This window comes from Phascolarctos cinereus, unplaced genomic scaffold (assembly GCF_003287225.1).
Source record: "Phascolarctos cinereus isolate Bilbo 61053 unplaced genomic scaffold, phaCin_HiC Scaffold_2;HRSCAF=192, whole genome shotgun sequence".
In the NCBI taxonomy this organism is placed as follows: domain Eukaryota; kingdom Metazoa; phylum Chordata; class Mammalia; order Diprotodontia; family Phascolarctidae; genus Phascolarctos; species Phascolarctos cinereus.
The window spans coordinates 35,043,372-35,059,057 of NW_027555625.1; the positions used below are offsets into that span (position 1 = coordinate 35,043,372).

At 44.7% G+C, this 15,686-nt stretch overlaps 1 protein-coding gene across 4 annotated transcripts in view; it reads left to right on the forward strand.

Annotated features, from left to right (window-relative positions):
• The first annotated feature begins 3,523 nt into the window (after window positions 1-3,523).
• The window catches only part of KDM3A (lysine demethylase 3A), a 115,311-nt gene continuing 103,148 nt past the window's right edge, over window positions 3,524-15,686 (forward strand). The window contains exons 1-2 of one of the 4 annotated variants that reach the window (XM_020969453.2): window positions 3,524-3,786; window positions 4,113-4,376. In XM_020969453.2, coding sequence (XP_020825112.1) covers window positions 4,191-4,376 — 186 coding nt within the window. In that variant the 5' untranslated portion in view covers window positions 3,524-3,786; window positions 4,113-4,190. Of the gene's footprint in view, window positions 3,787-4,060; window positions 4,377-15,686 lie in introns of those variants that run through there. The other 3 variants (XM_078149292.1, XM_020969454.2, XM_078149291.1) reach the window with 3 other exon arrangements.

Genomic DNA, 15,686 nt, shown 5'->3' on the forward strand with positions numbered 1-15,686 from the left:
AGTTTCTTTAGATCTTTCCATTTGAATGAATAGAATGAATGAATGAAAAAATATTTTCTACATTCCTGGTTCTTTGCTGAGAACTATAAATTAAAAAAATAGACAGTCTCTGCCTTCAACAAATTTACATTTTAACGGGTTGAAGTGATTTATATGGGGCGGGGGGAGTTGCCCAAGTGATCCATTGGATACTCAATTGACATGTCTTTTCCAGATTTGATGGTAGCACTGATTTGGTTGTTCAAGCAAAAAAATATGGATGTCTAGATGAAATGTGATAGAAAAGTAAGGCCCTTTTTGCCTTTTTGGTTCATCTGAGCTTTATTTTATTCAGGCTGCAATTGCATCTATATCTGGAAGCTTTGGGGCAACTTCATCCCCATAACCAATACTACAGTCAGGTTAGGTCCTTAGCTTTTGGATACATCTCCCCCCTCATTAGGGTTCTGGGGTGATTCTCTAATGCCAAGATTTTATCCCCCCCCCCGCCCCATACCATGCTTCCTTCTAAGATTATCAGTTGAGAATCAGTCAGCCAACATCCACCCAAACATTTGGAGCACACTCTCACAAATACAGAAGAGTCTAGGGGACAGTGGGCTCAACCTTAGAGAGCTAAGGGGTGACACTCACAACTGTGAATCCCTTCATATTATTTATGGAGTGCTCTTTAAGCATGGTAAGTCTTCGGGATCTTTGTCCTTGACTCCCAGTGCAAACACCACCACCAGCTGACCCTGAAGTGACATTTAAGACATCGATGGGAAGTATCTCACATTCTAGGGACCATTGGAAGCTGAAAACACCTCCTCTGGTCAAAGTTCATGGGGGAGGAGGAAGGAAGCTTGGATGAAACCAATGACTCTTCTTCTCCCATCCCCACTCTCAACGGCAGTTGATCCTCAGTGATGTGATGGAAAGCCACACATACTCCAATTTCTGGAGAGTCTCTCATTCCACCTATTTTGATCCATTTTTTTAAATACAGGATCCAGAGGGTGTAATTAAATCCCAAAGCCAATTACAAGGTTTTTTTGGTGCCATTCCACCTGAAGTAACTTTTAAAGACTTTTCAAACTTCTCCTCATTGACATAATGAAGGCATCAAGTAAAATTGTGGTGGCAGTGGTGGGGTGGTTTCAACCCCAACCTTACACATCTACCAACCTATTTTAGGTTTTTTTTCCATTCTTAGTCTTGGCTATTGTCCCTAATTTGGGGGATATTTTAGTACTTAAGCTGGAGGACTCCATTTACTTTGTTACTAAAAGTTTCTTCAGAGGGAAAAAGTCCTTACTCCTGAGGTATAAGGTATAAGACATTTATATTAGGGAGTCACAAAAAATGTCAACATTGAATAAGGATTTTTTTGTTGTTATTGGTTCATGAGTCTATTTTTAGACTACTTTTACAATAATAAAAGTGAGACAACTTTTAATTTGTTGATTTAAGGCTTAAGATAAACAGATGATGGAATTTAACATCTAAGTGGGAGCTTAAAAGTCAACTACATTTTTTATATATTTCAAATTAATCAATCTTCCTCCCTGAATATGTGGATCCTACCCACTGTGGCCTACGGATTTTTACCTTATCTGTGGACCTTCCTCTCCTCTGAAATCCTATATCAATTGGCATATTAGCAAGAACAGTGGACTGAGTCAGGAGATAGACGGAGATCTAATTCTTTCTCTGTTTGGCCTGCTCGCCAGACGCCACCTGGCTCAGCAGCCTCCGCTCTCGTCTCTGCCCCGCCCTCGCGAGCCGGTGCCCTTGCGCTGGGCCCGCCCCTCCCGAACAGACTCACTCCGCCCTCTCTCTGAGTACGCCTTCACCTCACTAGCTATGTGACAAATCACCTCTTTAAGCCACTACTTTTTTCAGGGCAAATTACCTAATTTTCGTGTATGGTAAAACTTTGATGCTGTTCTAATTTTCATGTTTCTTTATATTAGTGATTTGGAACAGTTTTTCACATAACCATTAATAGTTTGCAATTCTTCTTTTGAGAATTGTTTGTTAAAGTTTACATCCTTTAACTATTTATCCACTGTAGAATGCCTCTTGGTCTTTTTTGTTCTGGTTCTCTTTGTAAACATGGGTAGCAGACCCTTTGAAGAGATATTTAAATCTAACATTATTTCTCCTGACCCTTTATAGAGGGATTTGATTCCAAAATTATTTTTCCTTAATGAACACTTGTCATTCCCTTATTATTCTAATGGCATTGTGTGTCCAAAAAGTTTTTAATTATATATAACTGAAATTATCCATTTATCTTCTCATGATCAGCTTTATCCCTTGTTTGGCTAAGAACTCTTCCCCCTAGCCATAAATATAAAAGGTACTTTATCAAGTTCTCTTTTAATTTTAATGTGTGACTTTTGGTATTTATTAATATTCTATAATATTCATTTTGAGCTCATGATGGTATATGGTATAAAATGTAGGTCTAAACTTAAGTTTCTGCCAGATTCTCTTAACAGTTTTCCCAGGAGTTTGTTAAACAGGGAGGTCTTCCCCAAGTAATTTGCACTCATGGGTTTATTAAACACTAGGTTATTTTTTCTGATTCTTCTCTTGGTTGTGTTGTACCAGAGAGTTTTGCTGATTAGTACTTTATATTTAATGAGACATAAGGTCTTCTAATACAACCGTTGACGCCAATCCGTAAACTACGCCCACGACAGCAGCCTACTGGCGGCAGGACCATGCCTCTTTCCTTTGTCCTTCAAAGTCAACTCCTTCCCAAGTTGGCCACCATTTCCTTATCCACCTGCTCCCCCATCCCTTCACCACTCCTGCCCAATCCAAGTCTTCCCAGGATCTCGCCTTTCTGCGTCGGCCAACAAGCAGACATTGCACGAAACAGACTCAAGTACGCACTACTCTGCCCTTCAAACAACGCAGGCCCCTCCTGGGTTTGGCCATTCTTCATTTCGCTCAAGATGGCGGGCCGTACACGTTCCAAGACCAGAAGGCTCCGTGTGCGCCTGCGCGCCAGACGCCACCTGGCTCAGCAGCCTCCGCTCTCGTCTCTGCCCCGCCCTCGCGAGCCCGGTGCCCTTGCGCTGGGCCCGCCCCTCCCGATCAGACTCACTCCGCCCTCTTTCTGAGTACGCCTGGAACCGCACGTAGAACTCTTCCCTCAGCTGCTTTCCCTCCCCCCAGATCCTTCCGCCCCCTGTAAGGCGCGTCCTTGATCGTACAGAGCAAAAGGGATTAGCCCCTAAAACTTTACAGGTGATTCTTCCCTGGGGGTACCACGACTTCCTTTTCTGCTTTCCACAAAGTTGAGCGCTTCTGTGGCGGGAACTTCTTTACATAGTCCACGGGCCCCCGTTGGGAAAGAATAGGCCGCCGGCGGAGGGATCTTTCTGCCTCCGCGCAGTCAGTCTGACGGAGGAGGGGGGGTCGTACTGGAGTTGGGGAGGGAGGGGGCGGGAGGGACGCGAAGGGGGGGTGGGGGAGCCAAGGAATTGTTTTCCCCTTCGCCACGCCTCTGGATTCACGACCAGTAGCAGGAGCCGACTCTCCCCGAGGCCCCGCCCATCCCCCTCGCGCCGGCCAATCAGCGGCGGCAGCGGCTGGAGGGGGCGGGCACGGGCTCTGTGCGTGTCTGGCTAGAGCGTTTGGACCGAGCCGGAGGGAGCTCACGGTCGGAGGCGCCGCCGTCCGCGGAGCAGGAGTGCTGACTGAGCGGCCCAGCCTCGGGCGCCGGGGCTAGCCGGCAGCGCACGGCCCGCAGGGGCCGCCGAGGAGGGCGAGAGTGCGGGACACCGGCCGGTAAATCCCCGGCGGGGGCCCGGGCTCGGCCGGGACCGGGTGGGGCGGGAGGGACTGCCTGGAAAGGGCGGGGTGCGAGGGCGGGGCGGTTGGGCCGCCTCCCCCGGGGCCGAGGGGCCGGCGCCGGCGCTCGGCCGCTGGAGCGGTTTTAAAGCCCGGCGCGGCCGGAGGGGGCCGCGTGCGTCGGGCGGCGCCCGGGGCGGGGGCGGTGCCGCCTCCCCTCCCCCTCCTCGGCCCGCCCCTCCCTGCGCCGGCTCGGGCCCTCCCCTCCCCCCAGGCGCCCGCCGCCCCCGCGCCCGCCCGCTCCCCGTTGTTTTCTTTTAAAGGGCGGCGGCGGCCGAGCCCGAGCCAAGCCCGCGCCCCGCACGCGCCCCGCACACGCCCCGCACACGCCCGCCCCCGACATGGTGCTCACGCTCGGAGAAAGTTGGCCGGTGCTGGTCGGGAAGAGGTTCCTGAGCGTGTCGGCCTCCAAGGAGTGCGGGGGCAGCGGCCACAGCTTCGACGTGGAGCGCGTGGACGAGTGGCCCTGGGTGTCGGGCACTATCCGGGCCGTGTCCCACATCGATGTGACCAAGAAGGACCTGAAGGTGAGCCCCGGGGGGCGCGGGGCTGCGTGCGTCCCTCCGTCCGTCCGTTTGTCTGTCCGCGCCGGAGCGGACCCGAGCCGCGCCGTGGGCACCGACTCTGCGGACACGCTGCCCTCTCAAAGGCGCTTAAGGACGTTTCTCTGCTGTATTTTTTTTGTGGGGGGGGGAAGTGGTAAACTTCAGAGGCGTGTTCGCGATTAAGCATGACTTTTAGGGGGCGGAGTTTGCTCGTCTCGGTGTGTTGGGGTGGGCGTTTGTCCATATATGGTGGGTCAGGGGTGGGTGCCTGCCTGCATAGGTTGAGTCTATAGGTGGGTGTGGAATTTGCCCACATATGGTGGAGTAGGGGTGGAGCTGCCTTGTGGATGGTGAGCTGCAGAATTGGCTTTGAAGTGTCCTACTTTGAGATCTCCTGGCTAGGGCCCCGGGGAAAAGGGGAGCGAGGAGTCCCAGTGGGATTTACCAGAACCAAGCTTTGACCCTTTTATCAGTTAGAATTCTAGCGAGATGAGTGAATTCTGGCATTCTCTAATGGAAGCATTGGTGTGAAAGGATTCTCTGGAACACAACGGAGTCGAAGCCATTGTACCAACAAAGGATCCTTTGTGCAAAAATAGCTTGCAATAAGTGCCCATTACAAGCTTTCCGAAGTGATAACTTGGGAAGAAGCTCCTCTTAAAAGGGAGGCTATTTTAACTTTCTCCTCACTTGGACATTTAAACCTAGTTTTAAAAATTGTTTTGAAGATTGATTGGAAACCATACAAGTGAAGTTAAAGCAGTAACAATGGAAATTTCAATGTTTTACATGGCAGACTGATCAGAAGATAACCTTTCTGTTATATCATCAAACCAGTATTATTCAAAGAAAAAGTCTTTATGTTTTTAGTGTCTAGATACCTAGATGCTGTATATTAACCAAGAATTTGTTAAGTACCTACTTCGTGTAAGGCACTGTGCTAGTCACTGGGAATAGGAAGACAAAAATTAAGTTTATCCTGAAGAAGCTTGTGTTCTATTGGGGGGGGGGGAGGCAGTCAACATATACTACGCCTACTGTGAAAAGCCAGGCACTGGCACTGTGATAGGTACTGAAGTTACAAAGAATGAAATAATCCCTACTCCAAGGAATTTATATTGAAATGAAATAATCTGTAAAATGTTTTGAGAACTTTAAAGTGTTTTATAAAAACTAGCCGGAAGTATTTATGGGGTAGACCACAATTGCATATACATATATTTACAACATAAATATAAAGTGAACTAATAAAAAGCAGTTAAATATAAAGTTGGTTTGGGAGGGAAAAGGCATTAATTCATGGGGGATCAGGAAAGGTTTCTCTAGAAAGATGGTGCTTGAACTGCCTATCTTGAAGAGGATCTTGTGAATTGGAGGGGTTGGAGTGTCATTATGAATAACAAACAAGTTTATTTGATTGAGTTCCCAAGTGCTAGAGGGAGGGTCCTGCCTGACCAATGAGGTTGAGAAGGTAGGTTGGAGGACTTGATTAATACTTTATCATAGGGGCCAATAGGGAGCTAGTAGGGAATTAACCCTAGATGTGGCTGCAGTGGGGAAGGTGGACTTGAGTGGGGAGGAGCATAAGGTAGGAGACCAGTTAGGAGGCTGTTGGATAGGAGGGGAGCTTGTAGCTGAATTTCAGAAGAGGTCAGAAGGAAGGGATGTTGTGGAGTTTGGCCAATTGTGTTATGTATACTGATTGGCTAAGTGTTGAAGTTACAAGCCTAGGAGATTGGAAATAGTAGAGTTTAGAGGAGGGGGAGGGTTTTTGAGGAAAGATAATGAGTTTGGTTTTGGACGTGGTTGAGATTTCGGTTTCTCCAGGACATCCAGTTTGAAATGTCCTACAGGCAGTGACTAAATTTGGGGGTTGGGTGGGGAACTGGGGCTGGATATATAGATACAGATATGTAGATAGGGATTTGTAAAGTCATCTGCATAAAGATGATTTAAAACTATGGGAGGTGATGAAGTTACCAAGGAAGAAGAGAGTCTACAGGAATATAATGTGAAGGATGAGGTATGGAAGAAGATACAGAAGAATCAGTCAGACGGTACGGAGGAGAGCCAGGAGAGAATGGTGTCAGGAAAACACAGTGAAGAGAATCCAGGAGGAGGAGAGAGTTGACAGTGTCGATGTGGTAGGAGACTGGGAATTTAAGTTGATAATTAAGAGAGGCTATTGATTACTTTGGACAGAGCAGTTTTATTTGAGGTTTGAAGGCAGATTACAGAGGATTGAGGAGTGTGATAGTGGAGGAATCAAAGGTAGTAAGTACAGACATCTTTTTAAAGGAGTTTGGTTGAAAGGAGAGGTATAAAGTATTAAATGTATAGTATATGATATACATTAATGTTGCAATATTAAATGACAGGTTGAGGGAATGGTAGCATCTAGAAAAAGTTTTATAAGAATGGGGGGAAAAAGAATAGGGGAGACTTGGACATGTTTGGGGTTAGTAAGGAGAAGGAACCAGTAGATTAGAAGAGGTTGAAGATTTGAGTGGGTGGACGGATGATTGAGGATGCGTTCTGCGGGGGAAATAGAATGGAATGGGATCAAAGGTACAAAAGTGATTGAAGGGTGAGCCACTTGTCAGACTAGAGGAAAGGTCTCAGTGGGAAGATGAATGTAGGGCTTTTGAGCTGAAGAGAATGGGAGAAGTTGGTTCTGATCAAATGTCCTCTTGTTTTCTCAGTAAAGTTAGAAAGTTATCTGTGGGATAAGGGGTTGGAGGGAAGGTTTTGGAGGCTTAAGGGAAAAGCAAAGATTTATAATAATAGCCTTAGTGGGGAGTGAGATAGGGAATCTGGTTGGGTGGAGTCAAAGGTTTACCTTGTTGCATATGCATATGGAATATGTAAAGCAGTTGGGGGTGGAACCAGATCTATCCAGGAAGGGCTTCATGTGTGTAGGAGGTGGCATTGGAGCTGAACCTTGAAAAGAAGCTAATGATTTCAAGAGGTGAAGGCAAGATAGAGGGGATGGCCCACAGGGCACAGCCTTCAGTGCCAAACCTAGAGGTGATAGGGAGCCACTGGCACCTTCTGATCCGGGGATTGGTCTGGAAAGTCACCCCTGCTTTAGGGGTGTCCTTTGGCAGTTGTTTGGCCCCAAGGGCAGGAACCAAACTGATATAGAATAGGCAGGCAAGGATGGGTAGTGATCTGTACTACTGGAAAGAACATCTAAACCACATTTGATCACCACTATGCCTGAGTATATGAAAATGTTCTGAATACACTTGGAACTGTTTGAACTTCTCATCTCTAATGTTACTTTGTAGTTTAACCAGACAATACAATGTAGACTCTTAACTGCACCATTTTTTTTTTACTATCTTCACATTCAGTATTCAATCATTATTTAGCTTTTGGTGAGTCGTAGTCAGTAGGCTTGACATAAGGCAAAACAGGTTTAAAATTGCAAAAGGATCCTAACTCAGATGGCCAAAACAACTGAAATAAGACCGTTTTAAATATGGGGGATGCTTTTAGTTTTCAGGCTATCAATCCAGTGAACTGATAAGGAAGAGAATGGAATTTCCAGATTGTTCATTACACACATTAGCATCTCAAAGTTACGTGGATAAGTCACAAAATGAATGCCTCAAGAATTGACAACAAAGAAAAAAATCATAAAGATTTAGTTGCTGAGAAAACCAGATCCCAAATTCTCAGAAAGAAACACCAAATGACTAAAAATGATTAAAAGAGGAAAAACTGGCTTTGGAAACAAGAAAACCTGGGGAAGGATCAAATGACTTCTGTAGTCCCTTCTGGCTCTTAAGTTTGTGGCCCATGAAGCCAAGGATTCTGTCTCAATATGGGCTGCAAGGCAGTAGTTGTGAAAAGGGAGCAGTTTGTCCTATGAAGTACTCCAAGGGGTCTGTGAGAGGCAGGTTTTTTGAACTTGGAGCAATAATATTACCAGCCCTGGGACCCCAGGCAAGTTGCATCACTGTTCAGTCTCAGATTCTTCATCTGTTAAGTGAGAAAGTTGGACTGGATGGAGACCCCTCCCAGCTCTAAGACCTTGACCTCGTCAATTCAGAATTTGCCTTTAACAGTGCAGATCACACAAAATCCAGTGAGGCCCTTGCCCAAGTCCTCGAAAAAATCACCCATCAGGCTGTGGGCCTTCTTCAGTTTCTCCTGACATTTTGAGGATACCTGTAGAGCCCTTCTCTCCTTACTCTTCCAACACAGTCAATCCATCTTCTCCCGATAACACACAATTCCTTGGTTGCTAGGTTAACTTCCTGCTCACCTTTACTGTGTGCCTCTCCATTGCCCTCGGTGCAGTGCAACTTGTTTCCAGTTTTTCAGAGGCACTTGCACACCATGTGGTGTTCTTGACAGCTAACTTTATACAGGTATGTTGCCACCAGACAGCCTAATTTCTTTTAATCTCTTGGGTATCTAATTCTGCAAACATAATTATCACTTTTACAAATGAGTAAACCGTGGCTTAAAAAATTTAAGTGACTTACCCACAGACACAATGTTAGCAAGTAGCAAGAATAGTACTTGAACCAAGGTCCTGTCTCCAAACCTCGTGTTCTTTTCCTTCTGTTAGGATGGGGAGTGAGGTTGGAGAGGTATGATTCAAAATTTTAAGGTAATTAGGTGGTGCAATGGATAGAGAATGGGGCTTGGAATCAGGAAACCGAATTAAAATCTCACCTTAGCATGGGCTTTTGACCACGGGCAACTCATGATCATAGGCAACTCATTTAACCTGTTGGTCTCAGTTTCCTCATTTGTAAAATGGGAATAACAATAGCACCTACCTCCCAGGTAGATCTGTAAAGCACTTTGCAAGCCTTGAAGAACTATATAAATGCTAGCCATTCAACTGTTTTTTCAGTAGTGATTATGATGCTAATCTAACCCTATCCTCATCTAGCCCCCCCCCAACATGTTGGTCCTGAGTGTTTGTTACTCTGAAACACTTTCATTGTGTAAAATTAGCCCAAATGCACAGATCAAAACTGGTTATCACCATATTCAACCCACTAAATCTGTCTGGTAAACTGTCTAACCTAGTCAACTAGAACTTTATCTCTCAGCTGTTCCACTCACTTCTGGTCAACACTTTCACCAGTGAGAGCCGCTGCAGTGACTGAATCCACCAAAACACAAGGCTGAAAGCTCAGAGATCAACCACAGCTCTTCTTCATCTGAACTGGCAGTCAAATGATCTAAGGATCCTTAGTATATTCCCAATATTTAATCAACTGATTAAATCAATTTGATCCAGACAGATGCAGCTCTAAGATTACCTTGGCCACTGCTTAATTTCAAAGACATCTGCCCCACAGCTAAATATCAAGGCAGTGAGTACTGAGGCTGTCCTCTAAACAAAGCCTACCCCAAGGGGCAGATAGGACACAGCAGATATGTTGGACTATTGACCTCTGTTTACGTTCAATACTGTAACGTCGGGAAGGGATCTTAACCTAAAATATCCTCCACACCAGAATAAAAAGAAATGGTTTTAGGAGGGGACAGGTGCATATGTATAAAAAAAAGAGAAAAAATAAAACGAGAGGTACATACAGTGCAAGACATGTGACTGATATAATCTAACCACTTGAAGACAGGGGCTATGTGGTCTCTTCAGTGAATTATCCTCAATTATTAATGATTAAATTCAGTTAACTAGGACCCTGTTCTTCCACTGTTAACTTGGAGTTGATGTCATTTTCCTAATCAAAACATTTTAAAGACATTTTACTGTAGTAGCTGGGTGGAACTGGGATCCCCCTCCATGTGGGTACTCCTTCCATGGATGCCACACCTGGCCTAGCAGTGCCTTCTTATGTATACTGTGATTCTTGTCCATTTCTTCCAGTAAAACTGTCTAAGCTGGGCCAGCCAAAGAACTTGGAGTCCTTAGTCAAGCTCTCTTGATATTTCATATTGTTCATTTGCTCAGTTGTGCCTGACTCTTCCGTGACTATAGCAAGCTAGGCACTTCTGTCCTCCACTGTCTCCCAAAGTCTTTCCAAGTGCATGTTTGTTACTTCCATAACACTCTCTAGCCATCTCATCCTTTGCTGTCCCTTTTCCTTTTGCCTTCGATATATCCCAACATCAAGGTCTTTCCAGTGAGTCCTGCCTTCTCATTAGGTGGCCAAAGTATTTAAGTTTCAGCTTCAGTTTTTGACCTTTCAGTGAATAGCCTGAATTAAATTTCTTTAAGTATTGACTGATTTGACCTCCTAGCTGTCCAAGGGACTCCTAAAAGTCTTCTCCAGCACCATTCAGTTCTGCAGCTCTTGGCTTTTCTTTATAGTCCAACCAGCCATACATTGTTGTTGGAAAAGCCATAGCTTTGACTGTGTGATCTTTGTTGGCAGGGTGTTGTCTCTGCTTTTTAGTCTGCTGTCCAGATTTGCCATAGCGTTTCTTCCAAGGAGCAGGTGTCTTTTAATTTGATGGCTGCAGTTGCTGTCCGCAGTGATTGGTGATCCCAAGAATATAAACTGTGACACTGCTTCTGTTTCTTCTCTCTCTGTTTGCCAGGAAGTGATGAGGCCAGTTGCCAAAAATCTGTGTTTTTGTTTTGTGTTGTGTTGTGTTGTTTGTTTGTTGTTAAGCTTCAATCCAACTTTTACACTCAAGTCTTTCACCTTTAGGAGATTTTTAATTCTTCCCCTTCTGCCATAAATGTGGCATTGTCTGCTTGTCTGAGATTGTCGATGTTTCCCCTGGCAGCCTCAATTCTGGCTTTTGACTTGTCCAGCCTGACGTTTGGATTGATGTGCTCTGTGTGTAAGTTAAATAAGAACACAGTGCACTCCTTTCCCGATCCTAAGCTGGTCAGCGGTTCGTGTCTTGGCTGGGATGTAGGCTCCTCAGGGGATGAGGTGATCTGATACTCCCATCCTTTGAGGACTAGCCATATCTTGTTGTTGATCTGCAGTGAAAGGCTTTAGTGTGATTAATCAAGGAAGCAGAAGGTGATGTCTGCTCAGAAAATGTTGGCAATTCGGTCTCTGGTTCCTTTGCCTCTTCCAGAAACAGCCTGCTCTTCTGGTAATTCTTGGTTCACATATTACTGAAACCAGCTTGTAGAACTGTTTTTGTTTGTTTTGGTTTTGGGTTTTTTTGTTTGTTGGTTGGTTGGTTTTTTTGGTTTGTTTTGGGGGGTTTTTTTGGTTTGTTTTTGTTTTTGTTTTAGGCAGTTGGGGATAAGTGACTTGCCCAGAGTCACGGCTAGTAAGTTGATCTGAGGTCAGATTTGAACTCGGGTCCTTCTGACTTCAGGGCTAGTTCTCTATCCACTGTGCCACCTAGCTGCCCCTAGCTTGTAGAATCTTAAGCATAACTTTGTTGGCATGTGAAAGCAATGCAATGAACATTCTCCGGTGTTGACCTTCTTTAGGATGTTGTGATAAAATCCTGTGAGAAACTGAGGCACGAAGTCCAAACATGATCATCTGTTAGCAAGGCTTGCAGTTGCCAGTAAGGGAGATCCTGAGCCCATCAGTGGCCAGGCATGCATTAGAACAGACAAAAAGGTCTTTTATACATTTGGTAAATGTGCAGAGTGGGCTTATATTCAGCCTGATTTATAGGAGGGGATTTCCAAGACTCACGACAGTGGAGAAAACAGTTAATCATCCTTCTCTGGAAGAATGATATTAAGCATCCAGTGACTTTCAGGTGGGCCAGGCTGACCCATCTTAAAACTCCAGGGATTCATCCTTTTCCTCCTCGTATCCTGGCAAGAGTCCAAGTTATAGCCCAAAGAAATGGAGAATTTACTCTTATTAAGAAGTCAGACCTTCTAATGTTAAGTAGTCAAACTGTCCTTTAAACTAATTCCTAAGTCTCAGTAATTAAGACAGAATAAAATGAGGTTTCAGTTTTCCATTTCACAAGGATTGGGACATACACCAATCTTTTTTCACTCCAGTGCCCACTGTGGAGTTTTCCAAATTTGCTGGCATATTGAGTGTAGCACTGTAACATCATCATCTTTTAGGATTTTAAATAGTTCGGCTGGAATTTTGTCACCTCCACCAGCCTTATTGATGGCAATGCTTCTGAAGGCTCGCCTGACTTCATTCTCTAGGATGTCTGGCACTAGATCAGGAACCACACCATCATGGATAGCAGTGAAGTTAAGAGCTATCTAGTGTAGTTTTTCTGCATATTCTGACTACCTCTTCTTAGTCTCTTCTATTTCTGTTAAATCCCTGCTATCTTTATCATGCCCATTTTTATGTGAAACTTCCCCTTGATAGCTCTCATTTTTTTGAAGAGATCTCTTGTATTTCACATTCCATTGTTTTCTTATTTCTTTGCATTGCTGCTTTAAGAAAACCTTATCCCCTTGGGTGTATCTTTCCCTTTCTCCTTTCTTTTGCTTTTCTTCTTCCCTCAGCCATTTGTAAAGGCTCATCAGGCGGCCAATTTGCTTTCTTGATCTTTTGTCTTTGGAATGTTTTCTGTTGCTGCCTCCTGTACAATATTGCTCACCTTTGTCCATAGTTCTTCAAGCACTCTTACCTACTAGATATGATCCCTTAAATCTATTCATCACTTCCTTCATATTCATAAGAGATGTTACTTAAGTCCTACATATATGATCGGATGGATTTCTCTACTTTCTTCAATTTACGTCTGAATTTTGCAATGAGAAGTTCATGATCTGAGCCACAGTCAGCTCCAGGTCTTGTTTTAACTGACTGTATGGAGCCTCTCTCCACCTCTGGCTGCAAAGTATATAATCATTGCGATTTCAGTATTGCCTATCTAGTGATGTTCACGTGTAGAGAAAGCCACCTTTTGGGCTGTTGAGAAAGAGTGTTTGCTATGACTGGTGAGTTACCTTGACAAAACTGTATTAGTCTTTGCCATGCTTCATTTTGTACTCCAAGGCAGAACCTGCCTGTTATTCCAGTTATCTTTTCATTTCCTATTTTAGCGTTCCAATCCTCTGTGATGGGTGACATCTTTTTTTGATGTTATTTATAGAAGTAGGTTTTCATAAAACTTTTTTTCATAAAATTTTGGCCTCTTCAGCATCAGTGGTTGTAGCATAGATTTGTATTGCTGTGATGTTAAACAGTTTGCCTTGGCTTTGAACAGATGCTCTGTCATTTTTGAAATTATACCCCAGTACTACTTTTCACCCCTTTTATTGACTGAGGGCTACTCCATTTCTTCTGTGAGCTTTTGGCCCACAGTATTATCTGTGACGATCCTTACTCACCCATTCCCCATCCGTTTAAATTCACGGACACTCAAGACAGTCTTTCTGGCTCCGATTTGACCGCATCCGGCTTGCCTTGCGTCAAAGACCTTGTGTCCCCGGTTCCAATTCAGTATTGATCTTTGCAGCATCAGACTTCCCTTTCAGCACCAGATACATCCACAGCTAAGCTTCCTTTTGGCTTTGGCCCAGTCACCTCTTTGTTTCTGGAGCCACTTGTCGTTGTTCTCTGCTCTTCCCCAGTAGCACCTTGGACAGTGTCCGTCCTGAGGAACTCATCTTCTGTTATCATTTTATACTGTTCAGGGGGTTTTCCTGGCAAAGATTCCCTGAGAGCTTTGCCATTCCCTTCTCCAGTGGATCACCTTTTGTTCGAACTCTCTCCTATGACCTGTCCGTCTTGGGTAACCCTGCACGGGATAGCTCTTGTTTCATTGAGCTTCTCAAGCCCCTCCACCAGGACAAAGCAGTGATCCGGGAGGGGCTGGATACCATTAGATCTTGTGAAATTGCCTGTCAGTCCTGTCTTGCTTCCTACGGGACCTGCCTTCCTTCGGTTCCCATTGTGAGCCATTCTTATACACCTTACGCTCCTTTTCTTGAACAGTACTTTGGTGAAGTTGCACACGGCCACCGTGGCCTCAACCATTGCCGTTTGGGGGACCTGTAACTTAAGTCCCATCCCCTCTGCTTGGGCCCCATACTGCATCCGTGGAAGAATATCGATATTACATTTGGTCCTTTGAGGGAGAAGCTTGGGACTGTTTAAAACACTGATGTTTCCCAAAGGCCTGCCCAGTCCTCCTCCTGTTTAGTTTTAGCCTTAACCTGTTTTCCATCTTCATTGGAGAGAGACACACAGAGAGAGTGTATAGACATAGCTCTCAGTGGGTTGTCCACGCAGTTGCTTATTGTAATCTGTGTAATAAACATTCTTTATCCATTTTCCCTCTTCACAAGCAGCTGGGTCAAACAAGAGTTGTGATTGTTGGTCATCTTTAGGAGGCCCTGTAATGTTCTGGGCCTTGATGCAGCTGGCCAAAAGTCATCTACAAACAGTCAGGGCTGGTGGTGGGAGGAGCTGTGCAACCTAACCTTCCCACACAGGGAAACTTTCTTTGATTTGGTCTCTGTGCAGGATTTTGTGGCTCTGTGTGTATGTCTGATATGTGAGCAATTTCACCTTCTTTCACCTGTAACTAGGTCTCTTGCAGCTTCCTGGCCATCCCCACCGCCTTCCAATTCCTTTTTGTTCCAGTCTTCCACCGTTAGAATATAAGCTCTTTGAGGATATAGAAACTATCTTGCTTGTATTTGTGACCCCAGAGCTTGCACGGTACCCGGCACATAGGGAGATTTAATAGATGAGTTATCTATTTATGTATCTCCACATCTTCTTGTTTTACATCTTAACTTAGCATACTATCAGCTACATCTTTGCAGGCCTTTTGTGTGATTTTTGACCTGTTCATGGGAGATGGCCTATTTGAGGAGAGAGTCTTTTACTCTTCCAAGTGAAACGCTTATTTGTAGTAAGCAAGCACAGTGGGATCAGGTGTTCTCTAGGCCAGACAGCCAAGTATTGTTGAGTCAGATGTAGTTTGCTGTAGAATGTTGTTGGGAAAAGTCTGCCTGTTCTTTTCTCTAAACATGATTAAAGATACCCCATCCATGCTTGGATCAATTTCCTAAAGTCTTTTCTAGGGACAGGCGTATTATCATCAATTTGCATATTTCTTCTAATCTTTGCAGGGATGCATTCTATGCAGCTTTTGTCACTATCCTCCCATAAATGGGGGGGGGGGGGCGCGGCGGCTTTCTTCCCTTTCTTGAGCTTGCTATGTGATCAGCCTATCTTTTAATTTTTTTTAATCATACGTTGCCTTAATCTTATTTTAGACTCCTGCTTTTTGAAGGTATTAGCTGCTGCTGCCTGTTCACATCCACTATGTACCTTTTTATTACCCTTTGAGTAGCAGTTCACATTTCTCCCTAGGTGGAGGTTGTTGGGTTCTCTGTCTGTTTCCTGACATTTGCCTGGTCATCCTTTTTTTGTGGTA